Source organism: Lepidochelys kempii, chromosome 6, assembly GCF_965140285.1.
Source record: "Lepidochelys kempii isolate rLepKem1 chromosome 6, rLepKem1.hap1, whole genome shotgun sequence".
In the NCBI taxonomy this organism is placed as follows: domain Eukaryota; kingdom Metazoa; phylum Chordata; order Testudines; family Cheloniidae; genus Lepidochelys; species Lepidochelys kempii.
The window spans coordinates 47,351,898-47,374,493 of NC_136385.1; the positions used below are offsets into that span (position 1 = coordinate 47,351,898).

The 22,596-nt window shown below is 42.4% G+C and overlaps 2 protein-coding genes across 2 annotated transcripts in view; one reads left to right on the forward strand and one right to left on the reverse strand.

Moving 5' to 3' along the window:
• GAS2 (growth arrest specific 2) overlaps nucleotides 1–14,139 on the reverse strand; it is a 156,920-nt gene extending 142,781 nt beyond the window's left edge. The window contains exons 1-2 of the mRNA XM_073347820.2: nucleotides 13,983–14,139; nucleotides 8,185–8,312 (exon numbers count right to left, since the gene is read on the reverse strand). The gene's annotated coding sequence lies outside the window, so the exon portion shown is untranslated. The remainder of the gene's footprint in view (nucleotides 1–8,184; nucleotides 8,313–13,982) is intronic.
• Nucleotides 14,027–15,962, forward strand: FANCF (FA complementation group F). Its single transcript, XM_073347818.2, has one exon. The coding sequence runs from the start codon at nucleotides 14,081–14,083 to the stop codon at nucleotides 15,107–15,109; it is 1,029 nt and encodes a 342-aa protein (XP_073203919.1). The 5' UTR covers nucleotides 14,027–14,080; the 3' UTR covers nucleotides 15,110–15,962.
• Nucleotides 15,963–22,596: the final 6,634 nt, after the last annotated feature.

Sequence of the window (22,596 nt, forward strand, 5' to 3'; positions counted from 1 at the left end):
CCTGGGAATAATCCTGGTTCTGACAGCCACTTGCTGTCTTAACTAAACAGAAAACTCATGTGTGATCTTGGGAAAGTAATTTTAATTGATCTTCCACTTGCCTCAGCATCCCAATGTATAAAATGCATGTTGTAGTCACTTCACAGGCATGTTTGAGGCTTACTAAAGTAGTATTTATGAAATACTTTGCGATTCTCAGATAGAATTACTAAATAGTACCTATTTTAATTTATCTCTTTTACTTTCTTCCAGCATCCCCCTTACCATGAGGAATTTGCCACACTCCACAATCCCTTCTTTAAAATGGCTTCCTTTGGTGGAACTCCCCTAGATTTATTGCACTATTCCCTGAAATGTGGCACCCTAGACCAGTGGTTTTCAACCTTTTTTCATTTGTGGACCCTGAAAAATTTTCGAATGGAGGTGCAGACCCCTTTGGAAATCTTAGACATAGACTGTGGGCCCCCAGGAGTCTGCGGACCACAGGTTGAAAACCACTGTTCTATGATAATGACAACCTTTCACTGACCCCTTAGATATAGTCTGCGGACACTCAGGGTTCCATAGACCACAGGTTGAAAACCACTGCCCTAGATAAATGTATATGTAGCTGCTAATTAAAGCCATCCCATTATTAATTATTGTTATTATAGTCATACTAAGCATAATAATATACTTTTGGTACTGTTGATTCAGATTTTATTTTTTAATCTTAGAAATCATTACTCTGATTAAATATATTTCAGCACCCTATAGGATCTTTCTTTCTAGTGCCTCTTCATATTCCCCCTCACTGGCAATGGTTCTTTATTCTTGTGACAGTGAGTCATTCTGATGTCCATGTGTGGGGATTGTTTTGTTCAGCAGGTTTCTTGTTTGGTATGAATGCACAACATCTTTGCCAAATGCTCACTTTTGGTTTTCTTCTAGTAAGTGATTTGTCCTGTCTCTGTTTATACTACAGACTGTGCCTTAGGCATGTTTTCCTAATTAGAGCAGGCTGAGCCTTTCTTGCTTTCCTGGGGCTTGTCATAGGCTGAATTACAAACAGTGGTGAGACTAGTTACCCAATTCACTTCATTAATGACACATGTTGCTGAAGCACAGTGAGAGACTATGAAAAGCTCAAATTTCAGACCAACCTTAAAACCAGACGCGCAAAAACAACAATGAGAAGAGAAAGCCATAGACAGTAAGCCAGAGCTTTACCCTTTGTAAATATTGTAGGCATTCTTGAAAATAAGACAGGGCAACCCTTTAATTTAGTATGTTGCACATTTTTTATTTGTCCTGGGACAAAACACCATGACAATGAGTTTATAAAAATAATCAAATTAATAATTACCCTACCAGTTTGAATAAAAACCCTGTGCATAATTTCATACAGTGAATAGGTGAAAATCACTGGGACCCAAGTGGATTTGCTCTTTATTGATATTCAGACCAGATATCTGTATAAGCTAGATGAGTACTAATAGTGCTGTCATTACAAAAATAAGTAACCAGTCTTCAAATGCTCCTTGTATAGTACATTTCTATGCTACCAGGGAATTTGAGGATCTTTGGACACAAGGCAGGACCTGAAAGGCAGCAGAATTTGAGGCCTTCTGTGTATAATAGCCCAGTGCTTCATAAAGAAGAAGGAAAGTCTGAGATAATGTAAGTGTGAGTAAGCCCTGGTCTATACAACAAACTTACGTCAGTATAACTAATCGAGGTAGTTATACCGACTTAACCCCCAGTCCCAGTACACACACTGCTATGCCGATTGGAGGGCTTCTCCTCTCAACATTGCTACTGCTGGGGAGGTGGAGTACCTACGCCAACAGGAGCAGCTCTTCTGTCAGCATAGGTAATGTCTTCACTAAGTGCTACCGTGCACCGGTGCAGCAGTGCCCCTGCAGATTGGGAGTGTAGACAAGCTCTAAGGGAAGAAATAAACACTTATGAAGGACATTTTGAACTCTGTGCCAAAGATTGTGTGTGAAATTATGGGTTAACTTGTAATGTTGTTCCTAACTGAAGAGAAGAAACAAAATGTATATAGCGAAATATGTAATGGTCTGGCTGGGCATGCCTGGTGATTCACATTTCTTGCCTTACCATTCTGGCTATAAAGCTAAGTCTTACTGGCCAATGATAAAATAATAAATTGAGCAGGGTGATCCACTATACCTGAGCCTTTCTTAAAAAAATAAATAATAAGAAATAAGAACAAGAACAAGAAAATAAAAATCAAGAGAGAAGATAGCAAGGTATGAAAAACTCTTTCACAAAGTGGAATGGTTATGGAAAACTAGAATAAATATGATACCAGTGATTACGGGAGCACTTGAAGTGATCCCTACGGGTCTGAATGAGCAGCTCAAGAACACATTAGGAGTGCAAGACCTCAGGATAAGTGACCTGCAGAAGACAGTGCTCTTAGGTACTGTGAGAATTTTAAGGAAGCTCAAAGGAGAACAAGTGCATCTGAACATCTAAAATGCAGGAATTCTGTGAAGGATTTAACAAAACTGACTCCACAAACCTACTGAGTTGGTTCATGGTCAGGATTTATTGGCGATAGATTTTAGACAGTAGCTTTCCCCTTTTTATGCTTAAAGATCATATATGTTGTGAAACTATTAGTTTTGTTGTTTTAAAAAATTCCCATGATGTAACACTGAGGGATGATAATAATTATAATACCTAGCATTTTTAATGCTCTAGATAAACCTTGAGAATGCCCTGGGCCTGCTCCTCCTTTAATTATGGTGCTGTAAATCAGGGGCCATTTAATTGAAGCCAATGGATTTATGCCAGAGTAAAAATGGAGCAAGCAAGAGGAAAATCAGGCTCATCCTGTGTAGCTCAGGGAAAATACAGGTTTGAAACATGTTGAAAAAAAATAAAGTCTGGGCAGGATTTCAACTTTGGTAAGTTTTACTCTTCCTATTAGCAAACCAGGAGCTCAGAACAATTAATTAGGCCTTGAAGAATGCAGGGAGTGATTTTCATGTAGCTCAGATAGAATAGGCTGGATACTCTCAAAGAGTTCTTGACAACTACGTAGTTGCAGTGGCGGAGGTTTAGGTTGGATATTAGGAAAATCTTTTTCACTAGGAGGGTGGTGAAACACTGGAATGCGTTACCTAGGGAGGTGGTGGAATCTCTTTCCTTAGAGCTTTTTAAGGTCAGGCTTGACAAAGCCCTGGCTGGGATGATTTAGTTGGGGATTAGGTCCTGCTTTGAGCAGGGGGTTGGACTAGATGACCTCCTGAGGTCCTTCCAACCCTGATATTCTATGATTCAAAGATTCCAGGAACCTCTTTGGGGTCAAATTCAAATGCATACCGGAGGCAGGTTTATGGGCAATAATTCTGGTTTATGATACTTAATTTTGTAACCCAAGAAATCATCAAACAGGAGCAGGATCCAAACTATGGAGTGTATGCAATATACTGATTAAACCAAAACAAAAAGCATATTATCCACGTATATTACTTTCTGACAGACATCCTAATGGATAATACCTCAGGATATGTCTTCACTGCAGATGGGAGCAAGCCTCCAGGCCAGGTAAGCAAACTCATATTAGCAGGGCTCGAGCTAACACTCTAAAAACAGCAGTGTGAACATTGCGACTTGGGCTGCAGCTAATGCTCTCATGTGCACCTGACCCTTTAGGCCTGAAGGCCAAAGGTGCAGCTGAAGCTGCAACGTCTACATGGCTATTATTAGCATGCTAGCTCAAGCCCTGCTAGTACAAGTCTGTCTATCCTGGCTGGGAGGCTCACTCCCAACTTCAGTGCAGACATACCCATAGTAGCTTGGTTAATTCAAATTACCTGAGAGAGTGCCTCAATAGCCAATGAAACAAACAGGTGAGAAAGAAGACACCCCATCTTGCATATTAGCAGAAAAAATTGTCTAGAAATAACCCACACCATGTAATTTGAGCATTAGAGTTTTCTGATAGGGCCTGAATCTATCTTCTAAACCCCTCCCCAAACCAAAACTTTGTAAAAACTCTAAATGGAAAGGGCCTGTAAGCCTGAGTAGAAACAAAACGCCCCCAGAGACAGTCAGGTCTTTCAGCCAGAGAGAGAATCCTTATCAACAAAAATCAAACCAAGTAATATACGCAAAAAGAGAAACAAAACTTCCACAATCTGAGAAGTGCCAGTACGGTGGTGGTTTCTGTGATGTGAACACCTGTCCCTTAAGTATCAAAGTCCACCAGAGTAATTTTGTAAACATGAAGACACAACAATAGGACAATAACAACTTTTGGTTATTACCAATCTGTTCTCAACTCAAACTGGAAACCTAGAGTCTCTATATCACATTACTTATTCCCTGCACAATTGTATCAGTTTTAAATCTATTTGACTTCAGAAGATGTTAAATTTAGAGAGTAGAAAAACACCACTCCACTATATTTAGCAAATGACCAAAACAAAAACCCACCCATAAACTTTCCTTAAATAGGTGGGGGGGATAGTTTGGAAAGTAGGGTTGGTCTATGTATTAATATTGCCTGAGCCAACCATTCATATGATTTTTCACAGTACATTCTTCTTAATGTGCTGCAAATAATGCATGTGAAACTCTTTAATCATTAATGAGATTAGCATACAACCCTCACCATCAGAATACTCACTTAAGTAATGAGACAAATGCCAGCCCTAATGATTTCTGCCATCCCTTTCCCCCCACATTGGCTTCACAATGGAAAATTGAATTCCTTTGTAAATATGAACCAATGATCTTCTTAGCAAAGATTGAAAAAAGTATATATCCTGTGGTTTCCATTTCCTTGGCTTTATTGTTTTTATGTAAATTCTCCCAGGACATTTCAGGTTATATGTCTGGAAACCCCAGCCATCTAGCAGAGGAAAGGTTGAGAGAATAATGAGAAACGTGCTGGAAGAATTCACATAAAAGCTTTGGAGACATGAAAATGGAAACAACAGACACTGAGAAACTTATTGCACAAAAAATAAATCTCAATCCAGTGTGTGTGTATACATAGTGCACATGGATATATACTGAATAGGTAACTCAGCTATTAGCCCATCCAGACAATGAGAAGTTCTGAGATATCAGGGCAACCACGAGATTGATACTTGCATGGCTTGTGTTATTAGAATCCAGACAGATATAGAAATAGATTTATGCCCAGTTATCCTGCATTGAATTTTATACACATTAAAAATATAATGGGCTCCAACATGAAAAATGTCTTTTTAAAACTTTCCTATACCCTTGTGAATGATAAAGTTTCATTTGTCACTGAAACACATGAAAACTTACCAGTTGGAGAAAACTTTTATTGGTGTTTTTCTTAACTGTACAATTTCACTTTAAGACCACTCAGAACAATTCATTGTTCAAAAGTAAAGCTGTGAGATGCTGGCACACTTGACTACATTTACATACAACAGCCCCACCATTTAAAATCAAGATTTTCAAGAGTGACTAGTGATTTTGCATGGCTCAATTTGGTATCCAACTTGAAATACCTTATTGGGACATTTGTTTTCAGAAAGTGCTGATCATTTACCCTCTGAAAACCAGGGTCTCTTTAACGTGTCTCAATTTGGGCACCTGGAATAAATGTGGCCTAAAATGCTGTAAAAGTTATCTGGAGTTTTCTCACACACACCATATGCCAGACCTTGTTGCAATACTGCCCTAAATGAGCAACTGAGGATTTTCCTGGCATGAGGGAACCATCACCTGGAACAGGAGGCTTGCTAGAGGCATGCATGGCCACTGCATACTGTACTCCAGCTATCTCTGTCTGGTGTAACTGTTCTTCAGGAGTTGTTACAAGCTGGCATTACTTAGGCCTGAGGCATCTGTAAGTTGCAACAGGAGCTAAGCTGACCATCCCCAGGCTCAGTAGAACAAAAGAGGTGGTGTAAAGCCACCTTTACCCACAACCCCTCAGATGCACTGACTGCATCTCCAGCATGGATGAATTGAGCTCTATGCCACAAATGTGATATTACAGACATGACTGATAACATCAGAATTACAGATGAGCCCAAGCAACAAAGCTTGGATACTAAGCTAAACTTCTCAAAAGATGAGAGTTTTAGTTTGGCCCACTATTCAGAGAGGGGGCTACCAGAAAGTTAGATCATAGAACCAGATATCTCTAAATATCAAGGATGTTCCAATCTGACTTTTGATTTTGTCTGTCTTTAATACAATAGTAAACAATTCATGTTTGATGTCTGGCAGAGGGATGTTTTAATCTCTTCATAGCCAAAATCTAATTGGCTGAGACATGTGCAAGGTCCATAAATAACTGTCCACTTATCACCCGGAAGGATGACCACACACTATTGGCAACTTAGTAATTTGCCAAGTGGCCAGAAGTTTTTAGAACTTTTGAGCAAACAGTAACAGGTAACATGACACTGTCTCCCCCAGATAGCTTGTGTTTGGAAATGCAAATCTTTTGCAGCAACCCTTTCCCATTTTGTAGTGCTACGTATGTGGGCATATAGAGTATACCTCCTTTTTTATTTTTAGAGGAAAAATTATGCCCACTTTACAGTAAATGTGACTACTGAGAGGAAACAGAATTGAACAACAGATTATAGATCTCTGGCACATTTGATCAGTTTTGCTGCAAACTGACCAGTCTCGCCTGAGGAGTTTTATTGGCTTCATAACAAAAGGGATGAAATTCATGAGTTTCACAAGGTTTCATATGAATCTTTTGCTTGAATTTCAGGTTCAGACAAAGCATTAACAGTAACTCAAGCAAAATATAGGAGTTGTGAAACCATGCTGGTATGGGTCACTGAAAACTGGGTTTGGTTGGCTTGTTTCTCCTCTGGTTCTTTAATCAACAGCATCTTCTCATTCAACTACTCTCTGGAGGGCCCTACATCCTATCTATCAAAAGCCACTATAGAGGAGAAACTTTTCTCTTGAATACTGTTTAACACTATGGCTGCTGAACACTCTCACAGATGATTGTTCCTGTTTAAAATCTGACTTCAAAAATACATTAAGGATCTTTATTTAAAAAAATAAAAAGCCTGGATGTCTGTCTTGCCTATTCTCCATCCTGCCTGCTTTTGCATGAACATTTACATAAGAACTAAAACAACCCACTTATGGGCAGGCATTTACATCAAATGTACACATAGACATGCAGTGGAGCACCCAAAACGTGCCTGGATCTGACACCTCTCTCTCTCTCTTTTTAATTAGGCGCCAAAAATGGGCAAATACATCAGATCTAATATATACATAACATCCACGTGAAAGAAAACAAACAGGAAAAACAGCTTATAGACACACACATCCATAAAGAAACTTGTAGATACAACTAATGAGTCACAGTATCACAAACAGATGTTATATTAAACCAGATGATACTGCTTTTTTCTTTAAAGAAAACAGATTTGAAACCATATTCCCAAGTGGTGCAAACAGACATAGCTCCAATTAAATCAATGAAATTATGCTGATTTACACCACCTGAGAATCTGACCCTTTGTTGTAAATCTAGGGAGTGGGGATAAGGGTATTATAGTGAAAGGTATTTTTACGGCTGGGCATTGAGATAATAAGTTCTTTGGAATGCTTAAGAAATGCTACTACCACGCTTTTCCCCTCCAAAAAAAGAGAGAGAGAGAGAGCTCATGTACTATATCCGGATGATTTTCTTTTGGATATCCTTGTGGCTCCCTGTTCTCCCTAAACAAAGTATTGAGCCTATAGGTTTTACACAACATGAAATGTAACCATATCCAGAATGCTGACAAATAGTGAAGCTGCCAAACCATAGAAAGGAGGCTTCCAACTCTAAAAGTCCTCCAGGAAAAAATATGTATACATGGAAAAGATAGCCAGTTTGACAAGAAACAGCTTATGCTCTTCTTAACCCAAAGAAAATTCTTCATCTGCTGCACTGCATTTGATTATTGAATCACGCCAATATATCAGGCTGATCAGTGGCCTTCAGACTTATACTGGAAGGCCTCAAAAGATACTGCTAGGGCAGCCAGGCACTAAAATGATAAACCTGGATGCCTTTTATAATATTAGCACCAGGGTATGGGAGATTAAGGTAGTTTTCTGAGTGGAGAGTGTGGAAAAGAGAATTTATGGTTAGGTAGCTGTCATGCTGGGCTCACTGCTTATTACACAAATCATAACTTGTCTCAGTGTTACCTTGTGCTCTTATCTGTTGTATTTGTTATCTTCAGTCTTGGATTGCAAGCTCTTTGGATCAGGTTCTGTCTTTTCATTCTGTGTATATGTACAGTGCCTAGCATAAGGGAGGGGGCGTCTAGGTGCTTCTGCAACAAAAATAAATAACAATAGCTTATTACAAACCTGGGGGGAGAATTTGGCATCTGGGATCAACAGTTCAGGTTGGGAGGGACTTGTGTGAGGTGGAGGTTGGCATGTTGAGATTCAGAGTTCATAGTCAGGAAAAGTGCTGGAGTTTTGGTTAGAGAGATGGGGCAAGTCAGCTGTACTTGCTACTAGTGCAAAAGAAGGGTTTGGAAGTTGGGAGGAGGTTCAGGTTACAGGTGCTTACCACAGCAGGTGTGCAAGAAAGTTTTAGCGGCTTTAGGGTTTGTGCTGTGAGGTTCTTTTAGAGGTTCTGAGGAGATATGACAACCAGGAAAAAGAGCTGGCTTGGGGGCACCTTTCACCCATTTTTATTAGAAAACCAACATGAGCCCCAAACCCCATAGATTTTCCATGATGTAAAAACAAATTTTATCAAACTGGCCTGTTGTAAATTAATGCCCATACATGGATACTAACTAACAAGCTAAGACACCTCTTTGTTGCCTTGATGGTCAGCATCCTCTCATGAAATTAACATGGCAATGTACTAGTACTGTCATTTCATCTAACTTTGCCTAAGAAGCCTGTGCTTCTACAAGAGAAGTTCAGGTATCTCTTGGAGTACAATTATCTTAGCTTTGATAATTCAGATTTCAAGTTCAATTTACAACATCAGAGGAGAGCATGTGGAGCGGCTAAACATCTACTGATTATTTTGGGGGCTCTTCTTGGTGCTCACCTGATATTAGTGAAATCCAAACAGACTGCATCTCCCATAATGCACCACAGTCTCTCCTTGGGTTTGATCTACCATGTTGCATCATGGGAGTCTTTCCTGTGGTGGAATTAGTAACTGGAATCTCATGAAACACCATGACACCTCAGGCAGACACAGAGTTAAAAAACAGGACACAAAAAACCCAACAGGAAAAAAAGTTTAGTTTTGGATCAACAAACTGAAACAAAACATTTCATTTCAGGAATGTCAAAATGTTTCATTTCAATTAAAAATGTCAATATTTTGACTTTTGATCCCAGTTTGGGACAAAATCAAATGTTAAAATACCAGAATTTTGCATAGGCTGGAAATTCCATTTTTCAATCAGCTCTATAGAGGCCTGTTAGAAATCCCATCCATTTCCCTTTACATGCAGGAATGTTCTAGATTTCTTAGGGCTTTGTCCAATGCAGTCATATGTTCACAGCCTGTTTTTGTTAGGTTCCTGGTGCTGCAAATGTGATTATTTGATTTCTTTCAAGTGAAATTTATAGGCACATTTATGTTATATAAACATGTACATTTCATCCAATAAGACTAAAATCAGAAACCCTCAAAGATTTCCTATGAGAAATTCCTGAAGGGAACTTTCTCATTTATTTCTGCTGTGGTGCAGACAAACCTCCAAAATAAATCCTTCATTAAAATATACATGGACCTAAAACTTAGTGAAATTGCTCACTTTAGAGACCATAACACCTATTGCAAGAGAGACTGTGTTAATACTAACTGTTTTCTGACTACCAAAACTTCCATCTGTAGTTTCACCTGAATGCAGTATTCCCCACTTCATATCTTAAACTGTTGTGTTGCATTTGTCGCTGTGTGCTGTTGAATGGTTGACACATTCTACCTGCGAAATGACTGCATTTCAGCAGTGAATGAAGTATAATATGCTTTTCAATCTTTTGGAATAAAAGATGATATGTAAACAAACTATTATTAACATTAATATCAATTGTGGTGGGTGTGTACCGCACATATGTAATGAAATAGTTAATTGGAGAGAGGGAACAATTAGTGTACCTGGTTGCACCTGAAGGGTGAGCTAGGCCCAACTGAAGATGAGTCCAGCTGAGGGATGATCTGGGTGGTGAACATAAAGGGAAGAAGCCCAGATATAAAAAGGCCTGTAGGGAGTAATCCTTCTTTGAATCCTAGAGAATAGAAAAAAGCCCTAGGGAGGGAGAACAAGACTGCCTAAAGGAAGGCCAAGGTAGGAAGAAGTTGAGGGAGATAGTGAGGCCTCTGAAGGAGCAGATCTTAGCCGCTTATCCACAAAGTCCCTGAATGGTACCCCAGATGGACAGGAGAGGGTGAACATGCCTATATTCCCCTTCTGGATCACTGGAAAGATGATGTGGAAACACTATGAGAAGAGGGAGAAGGAATACTGAGTGCAAAGCTTCTCCTCCAGGGAGAAAGTTCTAGGAGGTGTTGCTCAGCTGAACAGTGAGAGAACAATGCTGCAGAGCCTGGGTCAGAGCAAACAGTTATGTCTGAGTTTAGTTTAGTGGATCCTTAGCTTACCTTAGAAGGAGTAAGACTAAATGTGAGCTGGCTGGAGGGTGAGTCATGAGAGGAGGTAGACCGGGGTGGCCAACCTGTGTCTCTAGAGCCACATACAGCTCTTCAGAAGTTAATATGCGGTTCCTTGTGCAGACACTGGTTCCGGGACTGGAGCTACAGGCACCAACTTTCCAATAGGCCAGGGGGTGCTCACTGATCAACCCCTGGTTCTGCCACAGGCCTGACCCCTACTCCTCCCCTTCCTGCCCCTTCCCCTGAGCCTGCTGTGGCCTCGCTCCTCCCTCCTGCACACCACAAAATAGCTGATCAAGAGGTGAGGGGAAGGCGTTGATTGGCAGGGCTGCCGGTGGGTGGGAGGCACTGGGGATGCAGGGCTGCTGACGTATTACTGTGGCTCTTTGGCAATGTACATTGGTAAATTCTGGCTCCTTCGCAGGCTCAGGTTGGCCACCCCTGAGGTAGACCCTTAGAGAGCTAGAGCAGCTGTTGGCAGGGTGCTTGCTGAGGAGAGTCTGCTAGGCCATGCCCAGCCAGAAGGGCATATGCCAACAGTGAGTCCACTCAGCAACAAATTCATTACAATAGTATTGTAGAAATCTAGGGACCTGTGGCCCTCAGGAGAAAATCTGCAGTTAATTCTGAACTGAAAGTCTATTCTAAGACTTTTAAACTCCAGTGCTTTCAGAGGGTGTGTTGTGGATGTGGTTTTGTGTTTTGGTTTTTTTTAGGATTGAAGGACTCATTCCAACTACCTAGCCTGATCCTTTGGCTAACACAGGCCATAAAACTTCACCCAGGAATACCCCCATTGGGTCCAAATCTTTTAGAAAGACCTCAGTCTTGATTTTAAAGATGCCTACTGATGGGCAATCCACTCCATCCTTTCATAGGTTGTTCCAGGGGGTAAATACCTTCACTGTTAAACACACAAATAAGAACCTTCTTTATTTATTTTTTAAGTCAGCACATTAGGAGGGGGAAGAGGTTAGGGGCACTAAAACCCAACTATCTTCCTCATCAGTTCCAAGATTAGTTCTGAGTTGGCAGTGATGATGAGCATCTGCCCTCTGTTCTTTACGTCAGGGGAGGGAGGAGAGAATAGCTCTGGCAGTGGGGGGCCTAGTGAGGACAGGAGCTTCACTGGCTCTGAGTGAGTCTAGAGCAGTACTCAGGAAAGGATGGCTCCTCTTTTGTACAGAACTATTTAAGGTAGCCTAGGAAAGGGGAAAAACAGGAGGAAACTGAGAACCAACAACCATCTAGGGTTCCCCAATTCTCTGCTTCAGTCCGTGTTAGAGCAGCTTGTGGAAATGTTCTAATTTGCACCACTGTAAACAGTCTCTTAGGGACCAAACACTGTCTAGGGACAATCAAAATGCAGTACACTCCAGCTGCTTCCCCTTTCTCCTCCCAACATATCCGTTTGTGCTGCAGCTTCCAGGAGGAGTCAGAGCTTGCTATGCTATCTGTAGGCCTGCTGGGAACTTCCAGGTGCTTTCTGCTCCCTTTGTACCACTCAGGTGATATAAAGGGAAGAGAACAAGGCAGAAAACTTGCCACAGAGCATTGACCTTCCTTCAGTGATATATGCGGCCCTCAAGCTGAGAAGTTCTACACTAGTGCTCTATGCTATCATTTGGAGCTTCATAGCAGCAATAAAGATAAAATTGATGACTCTAATGCAAAAGCATAGGCCTCTGCCACTTGACCTAAAGAAGAATTACTAAAGATAAATTATGCAAATAACAGTGGGAGCTGGTCCTAGCACCAGGAGACATGGAAGTAAGCATATGCCATGTGGATGAGTAGGGCTTGGAATTGGACAAACGGTGCTGTGAACTCTCACAATTTTGACCCCTGCTGTAGGTGGTTTCATGAGCATGTGATAAATTTCCAGCCAACTCTCATCCACTTTGCCAGTCTTTCAGAAGTAACATGCCAAATTAAGTGCTACTGTAACCCATACTAATAGAGTGACTCTGGATCATCCTCTACTGGCTAGACAACATATAGACCAAGAGTTCTCAAACTGGGGGTTGGGACCCCTCAAGGGGTCATGAGGTTATTACATGGGGGGGTTGTGAGCTGTCAGCCTCCACCTCAAATCCCACTTTGCGTCCAGCATTTATAATGGTGTTAAATATACTAAAAAGTGTTTTTAATTTATAAGGGGGTGTCACACTCAGAGGATTGCTATGTGAAAGGGGTCACCACTACAAAAGTTTGAGAACTACCTATATAGACATTTATGACAGCTGCTGCTTGCATGCTAATACATCTGGCTCTTCAGCTCAAGTAGTACAGGCTTATGCTTTTTACTAAGGGTGAGGGCTCTGTCCCCACAGATAACTCAAATAGGAGAACTGCTACATTTGGATATGCTGATTGTAACCGCTAGACCATAACCTGGTACCAGAACCAGGAATAGAAACCAACCTGATGCCTGGCATTCCACTGCAGTATCACAGTCGTGGAACCCACTTGCAATGTGTGTATTGTGGTCCAGCCCAACCCTGGAGAGACATAGTGGGTAGCAACATGAGTGTGAGTGCCATTTCTCTATTTATTCCTATAGGTGAAAAGGAGAGGTCTCTGATTAGTATTGATAACCCTCAATCATGAATCAGCCTGCCCAAAATCATGATTGTGTAAACCTCATCATAATTTAAAAACAATTTGGGTATTATTACTTATTGTTTTTTGAGTCATTAGTGGTTCTGATGACATTTTCAACATTTTTCTCTACAACTGTAAGAGCTAGACACTTTTTTAAAATGAAAGCTGAGCCACACTTAATCACAAGATTATAGCAAATAGGGACTTAAACAAATGCTACAGAGCTAACCACTAGAGCTGGAATCTCTGTGTAGCTGTGGATGTGAAGACTGTGGGTTCAAACGCTGCGGAGTAAAATCTATATATGTCAAAGTTAGTGTTAGACCCCTGGTGTAATTGTGGGGATTATTTTATATTGTACTTCAACGGTGTGGTCATATTTTATGTTGGTGTTGCAGTCACAGCAGTTGCACTGTGGTTAAAGGGAGCTGTCCCTCTAACTACAGGTCACTTTATAGCAGGGCTGTTGGAAGATGCCTGAGAAGGGCAGGTCTGTACTGCAAGCGGGGGTGTGACTGCAGGCTGGCTAGCGAGATGGGCGCTCCGAGCAGCGCTGCACACAGGCACTATAGGCCGAAACAGTCACCCCGGCCTGCACCACTCTCGCCGCTCTGCCTGGCTTTGACCCAGCCGGCTCAAGCAACACTCCCTGACTCCCGAGGCCTTCCCCCGCGATCTAGCGGAAGCGGAAGTCAATTGGCAGGGGACTGACATCACTATCAGCCAATGGGATTGCAGAGCTCACCTCAAGCGGGTTCCCATTGGGCTATCTCACGGGCGGAAGGTAGAGCCGCGGCTCAAACTTGCGGCGGGAAGCGCCGGGGGCCCGGGCGAGCCGTCGCCATGGAGACGCTGTTGTGGCAGGTGGAGCAGCTGCCTGGGCTCCTGGCCGTGTCCCGCTCGGAACAGGTCCGGGACTGGGACCCGCCAACCCTGGACAGAGCCCTGCAGTGGGGCCGCTACTTCCAGCACCTGCACGGCCGCTTCCGCGCCCAGCCCCGGCTCCGGGCCGCCCTGGGGCAGCGGCTCCGCCGAGGGCAGCCGGGGCCGCCGCTAGGCTTCGGACACCTGGGGCGCTGCCCGGAGCTGCTGGGCCTAGCGCTGCTGGGCAACCGTGCGCTGCCGCCCGCCGCCTGCCACCGCCTCCTGCGGAGCTTGCTGCTGCCGCCCAGCGGCCAGGCTACCCCGGGGCCCTGCAGCCTCGGCCTCCTGGCCCGGCGCAGGGCCGCCGTCCAGCTGCTGCCGCCTCCCAGCTCCGCCCCGACGCGCCCTGGGGAGCTGGAGCCGCAGCTGCGGACCGAAGCCCAGCTGCTGCTGTCCCGGCTGCAGGAAGACGAGGAGGAGCAGGGCCCGGCAAGTGTCCTGGAGCAGCTGCCCGGTCCTAGGGTCTACCGGGTGCTTGCGGCGCTGCTGCTGGAGCAGGCCGGGGACGACGCTGGCAGAGAGGGGGCCAGGCCGGCTGCGGCGGTGCTCTCCTGGCTGCTCGGGGACCCAGGCCGGCTCTCCGACTTCTGCCGCCTCCTGCCGGGCTCCCTCCTGGTTGCCCTTTCTGCCCGATACCCCCAGCTGGGCACCCCTTACTTGCATCTCCTTACCAGCTGGGGCAGCCGCCTGCGCTACGATCCCCTGCGTGGCCAGTGGGCTAGCGGCCGCTGCCCCGGTGAGGACGAACTCTCCTGGGAAGAGCTGCGCGAGCGCTTCAGCTGCTTCATGAGGGGACCTGCCCCGCTCCGAGAGGCTGCCCTGGCTTCTCTGAAAAACCTGAAGACCCAGGATGGAGACTTCGAAGTCTGCGGCCTGAGTGTCTGGACTGACCTGTTGCTGGAGATAGAGGCACCCCTCGAAAGAAAGGACTGGACTCTAGAGAGTTAGCCCGGGGGAGGAGAGGACTGGGACATTAAATAGGTTTCATAGGAAATTCAATGGCCTGAAATCCAAAAAAACGGAGTAACTTTATTTTCTCGGTAACTAACACCAAAGCCAACTGGATTATACCTTGTTTGGAGTGAAAAGGCAACTTTGTGATCAGATTGCATGCCATAATATTTAAGTAAGTTAGCAAAGAGTACCTAAGGGACCTGGTTCTGCTCTTGCACATCCTGGTGTAAACCTGGACTGATTTCCCCCCACAGGAGTTACCCATATAAAATCTGTGTAAATGAGCTCAGAATCAGGCCCCTTACATCTAGTCAAGTTGTTCCCAGTTAACTTTCTCTTACACTGAGAACAAGTTGACTAGGAATCTTCTTTCCTCTTATGTCTTTGCCAGCTCTGATATTCCCCAATACTTATGGTTGGGCTATTTGGTTTAAGGGCACCCTTAATTCTGTAGATCACTAACAGGATATGCTTCCATCCCCTATTAGCACTATTGCTACAAAAGTAAAGTGTGCAGAGGAAACTAGTTTAACTTTGTGCTGAAAAGTTAGAAGTTGAACTGTTCATTGCTGTGGGTACAGTCTGTTGACATTTGTTTCTAGTAGCTGCAGAGTACAAAAAGGGGGAAAATGACTTTTTCTCACCTTTTTAGGATGCTCATAATTCCCAGTTAAATGTATTCTTTGCTATCATCTTGTCTTCCAGTGGTGTTTTTTTTTTTCCCCCCTTCATGCTTTGGAATATGCTAGGTACAATGTGGGGAGGGGTGCAGAGGTCAGAGGAGATTTCATGCCCAATGGGAAAGAGTCCAGAAAGCATACATAAAGCCCGCTGATTTGATCTTTTATCAATCACCCTGTGGCATGTTTGTTACTATATTGCAGTGGAAACTTCATTTTTCTATCCTTTGTTTGTCACTGTGAATGGATACTCAGTAGCTTAGCTTTTTGTTGAGTTTTTTTCCATCAAACTGGAAATACCAGTAGAAATACCTTTTTGCAAATGGGTTGGGCAACAGACTTCTTCTTTCCCTCCTAGATGATTACTGAAGAACCTGCTTGTCTTAATTGTCTTTATTAAATTGTGACTTTGATCACAATCTCTATGTGGGAAAATAATTACTGGTCAGGATTTGCTAAATGAAGGCTAGATGTGGAAACTGACCATGAACTATAAAATGGGCGTTATCCTAACACAAAAGCAACTGGCTCCTGCAGTTAACCTCAACTTTTCACAGTAAACTGCTCACTTTTTAAAATAAAACATTTTATTACACAAAGCAAGACGTGGGACGTTACAGGTATGAACGTGGAAGGTTTTTGACCTACAGCCTCAATATACTTCTGAGCTTTGATGCTAACTGCACATAAAAATAAACAGTAAATCTGTTTTGCAAAACAATTGAAATGCTGTATGACGATGATACAGGGCCAAATCATGACCCCTCTACATCTGTTAATTGATCTGTTAAATGTTACTACTTTGGTGAGTGACTGCTCATCAGTGGACCATAAAGGGGGGAATCATAATCTGGCCCATTGTGAGCAACTGTTAAGAGTGCATCAGCAAAATGACACCTTCATTAAGATATTTGATTGCTTCAGATTGTTTAAAAGCACTATGTAAATGGAATATGCCAGAATTCTTAAAATTGTTCTAAATCAGCAAGTCTAGTCTAATCTGAGAGCAAATTTGTATGGGCAAATTATAAACCTATGAAAATAGGAAACTATACTATAAACTCCTTAATTAAAAGACCCTTCCTTATTATAGTGATAGTAGATGATTTAGAGCAGAAGCTCCTTCTCAGTGAAGCTTGAGTCCTCTAGTTACACTGAGTTCATCTTCAACCCAATGTGGCCCATTAAAGCAAGGAATGTCTGCTGCCAGAACATTCAGGCCCCTGCATATCACCCACTTAATGAGGTTATTACAGAGGTGTGTTGCTGGTTGTTTGTTTGTTTAATCAAAACTGAACATCTAAGCCTGTTTCTTTTGTTGCCTTACCGACATTTTGCAGAATACACATAAATTTCAAAGCACAAATAAAATACACAATAAATTATTCAAATAAAATGCCATTGAGACTTTTGGTAAATTACAGGAATCCTAGCATTCCTTTGCTGTTCTACAAAATGTTTGCAAATATTCTGTTGCTGTGGAAATCTTATTCCTTAACCTCATATTTGATCATTTAACAATCCTACTTATCAGACAGTATGATGAAAACCCAAACTGTTTGCAATGGGAATTATAATTAGCAAATATTTTCTGTTCGTGTTTTAACTTGAGATCTACTATAGGTCATTACACATATTGAATCTATTTCCCTAAGTTAAGTATCCTCACACCTTCTTGTCAACTGTCTAAATGGGCCATCTTGATTATCACTACAAATGTTTTTTTTTTTCTCCTGCTGATAATAGCTCATCTTAACTAATTAGCCTCTCACAGTTTGTATGGCAACTTCCAACTTATCTGTATGTGTGTGTATATCTATATATATCTTCTTACTAATGTTCCATTCTATGCATCTGATGAAGTGGGCTGTAGCCCACAAAAGCCTATGCTCTAATAAATCTGTTAGTCTCTAAGGTGCCACAAGTACTCCTGTTCTTTTTACGGATACAGACTAACACAGCTGCTACTCTGAAAACTATAGCTAATGTAATTTCTCTCTTCTAGTTCCACTCCCCTTAAACTCATCTCATACTAGTGAAGTAGTAAATATGTATATCAGGCTCCTACTTCTGCTTTCTCACCCTGTTGTATCAAGTTTTATCCTGTATTTTCATACCTTGTTGGTACCTGCTTCTTGCTGTTATACAGGGAAAGGATACCATGGCACGAAATCTCCACTCTGTACTTTATCTCTTCGTAAGTGAAGCTGCTACCTTTTCCAGAGTCTTACTGAATTATCTTGGAATTTCAAACCATATCCTGGATGGGAATAATTCGTTGCTACCAATAGTGCAGCATGTGCAACATGTAGATCAGTGATACTCAGACTGAGGCTCATGAGCCGCAAGTGGCTCTTTAATGTATCTCCTGCAGGTCTTTGCAGCATTGAGTCCGGTTCTGTTCAATATCTTCTTCAATGATTTAGATAATGGCATAGAGCAGGGGTAGGCAAACTGCGAGCTGCCAGCCAGATCTGGCCCGTCAAGGCTTTGGATCCAGCCCGCGGGATTGCCACCCCTGTGGCGCCGCAGGCCCAGCACCGCTCCCAAAAGCAGCTGGCACCATGTCCCTGCAGCCACTGGGGGGGGAGGGGGCAGAGGGCTCTGCAAGCTTCCCTTGCCTGGAGGCACCACACCCCGCAGCTCCTATTGGCCAGGAATGGAGAACTGCAGCCAATGGGAACTTAGGGGGAGGTACCCACAGGCAAGGGCAGCGTGCGGAGCCCTCTGCTCCCACTCCCCCAGGGGCCACAGGGACGTGGTACCAGCCACTTTCAGGAGCAGCGTGGGGCCAGGGAAGGCAAATAGGGAGCCTGCCCTGGCCCCAGTGCGCACCGCTGCCACCCCAGAGCCGCTCCAAGTAAGCGGTGCGGGGCTGGAGCCCACACTCCAAACACCTCCTGCACCTCAACCCCCTGCCCTGAGCCCCCTGCTGCACCTCAACCCCTTGCCCTGAGCCCCCTTGCACACACCCCACCCACACCCTACACTCCCTCCCGCACCCCAATTCCTGCCCCAGCCTTACATTCATGGCCCTGCATGCAATTTCTCCACCCAGATGTGGCCCTTGGGCCAAAAAGTTTGCGGGTGATACCAAGCTGGGAGGGGTTGCAAGTGCTTTGGAGGATAGGATTAAAAATGATCTAGACAAACTGGAGAAATGGTCTGAAGTAAATAGGATGAAATGTCAATAAGGATAAATGCGAAGTACTCCACTTAGGAAGGAACAATCAGTTATACACATATAAAATGGGAAATGACTGCCTAGGAAGGAGTACTGTGGAAAGGGATCTGAGGGCCAGAGTGGATCACAAGCTAAATATGAGTCAACAGTATAATGCTGTTGCAAAAAGAAGCGAACATTCTGGGATGTATTAGCAGGAATGTTGTAAGCAAGACACGAGAAGTAATTCTTCCTCCCTACTCAGTCCTGATTAGACCTCAACTGGAGTATTGTGTCTAGTTCTGGGTGCCACATTTCAGTAAAGATGTGGACAAATTGGAGAAAGTCCATAGAAGAGCAACAAAAATGATAGAAGGTCTAGAAAACATGACCTGTGAGGGAAGATTGGAAAAAATTGGGTTTGTTTAGTCTGGAGAAGAGACGACTGAGAGGGGACACAATAACAGTTTTCAGGTACGTAAAAGGTTGTTACAAGGAGGAGGAAGAAAAATTGTTCTTAACCTCTAAGGATAGGACAAGAAGCAATGGGCTTAATTTGCAGCAAGTACGGTTTAGGTTGGACATTAGGAAAAACTTCCTAACTGTCAGAGTAGTTAAGCACTGGAACAAATTGCCTATGGAGGTGGTGGAATCTCCATCACTGGGGATTTTTAAGAGCCGGTTAGGCAAACACTTGTCAGGGATGGTCTAGATAATACTTAGTCCTGCCTTGAGTGCAGGGAACTGGACTAGATGACCTCTCGAGGTCCTTTCCAGTTCTATGATTCTATTATATTAAAACTGTATGATTATTAACCAATCAGGATGCTTTGACTATGTTGTTAATCAACTGTAGTTGAAAATAATACTTGGTCAGTCATTTTGCTGTGAGAAATATATAGCAAGTTAAACAATGAATTCACACTACTGTGGTTCTTATGGGTAATATTGATTGCTCATTTGGCTTCTGAACCACGGAGGTCTGATTATCACTGATCTAGATGTTGCTTTACGTGATGTAATTTTATTCTATTTCTAGACAGTGGTAATTGTATACTTTAATTTTTGGAGTATTTTCCTATGTTATATGGCACTGAGTGCACTACCTGTGAGTTTATTTTTTCCTTTGCCTTCCAACCCCAAGAGGAGTCGTAAGTTCCAATTACATATTAAAGAATCTGTCATCCTGAAACATGTTTAAAATAACACCTAAGATTCATCTAGCTGGAAGAAGTAAGAGGCCACTGGCACCTTACGTAAGGGCCATCACAGGTGAAAATCCACCAATGACCACAACAGTGGGAATTTTAACCAAAAAGTTTTAGTGTATACAAGATCAATATCTGTTTTAAATTTACTCTTTAAGTAGCTAATATTGTCCTAATTCTTGTTATCATGTTTGACTGAATTTTCCTTTTGATCTAGTTTATGTTCAGCTGAACTGGGTCTGATCAGCCTTTTGTGTGGGATTTTTGTTTTGCCCTTCACATAAGGAATAAGAAGTCATATGAACTGCCCTGATGGAAAATGTAAGGCAGTACAACAAAGAGATAGAAAATGACAGGGCTAAAAGCATCCATGTACAGCTTTATATTGCATGAAGTGCCTTTCTTTTGATAGACATATAAAATGTGTTAGCATTTGAACAAACTGCCTCTGTGTATTCACAAAAACTTTAGAAAATTAACATGTAGCATTTAAAATTGATGAAAGTAGCATTTTCTTGATGCTGAAGGTCATATAAACATCTTGAGAATCACGTGCATAGAAGTGTGGAGAAATGGGCCACATTGTAATGGTTAATACAGTGTGTATTACACTTTGCTTTCTAAAAAGTTGTTAAATGAACAATATATTTGGGTAATAAAGAATGTCCATGTTGTGAACATTTATTCTTATTTCTACTATCTATTGATTGAAGTTATTTTTAATCAAATTATGGCTCCTATTGCCTTTCAAGTCTGTGACATAGGTGTGGTCGGAATAGGCAACTCCTGAGTTATCATTGCTGTTTGACCTTGGTTAGTTAGTTCCTCACTTGGTTTTCTCCATCTGTAAAATGGGGATACTGCTTAACTAGCTGTTGGGAGGACTTTCAAGAGTGGGGGTTGGCTGGAGGGGAAACCAAACATCCTCTTTGAAAGTAGAGTAATTTTACCACCAGGCTAAACTAATTTTGATTGATTTCTGCACATGTTGGCCACTAGAGGGTGCTTATATTATTTTAGGAATTAAACAAATACTGAGAATTAGAAGGGGGGGAAACAATACTGGGCTAACCTGGGTTAGTCACCCTGAGGAATAGTGGAAATTTTGTTTGGAATTGTTTCAGAGTAGCAGCCGTGTTAGTCTGTATCTGCAAAAAGAAAAGGAGTACTTGTGGCACCTCAGAGACTAACACATTTATTTGAGCACAAACTTTCATGAGCTACAGCTCACTTCATTGGATGCATGCAGTGGAGAATACAATGGGGAGATTTTATTGCAGATTCTGCCTGATCATTTCCTTCTCTGAGGGATCAAAAGGAGGTGTCCCCACTCACACAATTTAGACACCCCTTCTGTATCCTGAAATGTCTGTGCCTATCTGTGAGCAGATCAGATTTATCCTTCTTTACTTGTACTTTTTGGATTGCTGACACTCCACTGTGCCCTCAGTGGGGGCTGATGACTGTTCAGTGGGTCATAGAATAATACATTTATTCCTTTACTGAAGTCATTAGGGAGTTCTGTTATTGACTAGCGATTGGATCAGGTCTTTATCATTGACATCATTGATCATTAAATTGCACTTGGAATCCTTGCCCCCTCTCTTTTTGTGTCACAGAGAGGCAAATAAAGACGTAAGAAATGGACAAAGATGCTGTCATCCTACAGCAGCTGTTTGTCTGGAACATCCACAAAGGAGTTTCTGCAATGTCAAGTGTGGAATCAAGAGCCAGAGTAGCCATTTGCCTTGTTCTTGATCTGTTGCTCTTAGTTAATTTAGAAACATGTAAAATGGAACCACCAACTCGGGAAAGGGATTAGATAGATCAGTGATGATCTCTGCTTAATGTGCAGGTGTTGTCAAAAAAGCAAGCAAGATGTTAACATGCATAAGGAATGAGACAGAGAATACGGAAAATATACCACTACATCAATCAGGCCTGCAGCCTCTTTTGAAATACTGTGTGTGGTAGTGGCCACTCCATTTCAAACAGGATATTAGAGAACTAGAGAGGATCCAGAGAAAGTCAGCAGAAATGATGAGCATGAAAAATAACTTTCATACCGGGCTTGTTTGGGATTGTTTACCGGTGGAGCCAAAAACTAATATAAGTATATAATGAAGCGGGGAAGGCAAACAGGGAGCTTTTGTTCTCCCAGTCTGACAATACACTATGGGATGCTAAACAAATTAAAAGGTGTCAAATTCAAAACAGTTACAAGGAAATAACTTCACACAAGGCATAATTTGTTTGAGGGACTAATTGCCACGGGATGTCATTGAGGACAAGAATTAGCTAGATTTAAAAAGATTAACATTTATATGGATAAGAAGAATATTCAGAATTGTAGCTGATGTTGAGAGGGATATTAAACCTTTATTTTTCTGGGTTTAAAACAATCTCTAGCTAATAGGGATTAGAATTGTT

What these genes read in the sequence shown, in the direction of transcription:
- FANCF (XM_073347818.2), top strand. Translation starts at nt 14,081, where the DNA reads ATGGAGACGCTGTTGTGGCAGGTGGAGCAGCTGCCTGGGCTCCTGGCC.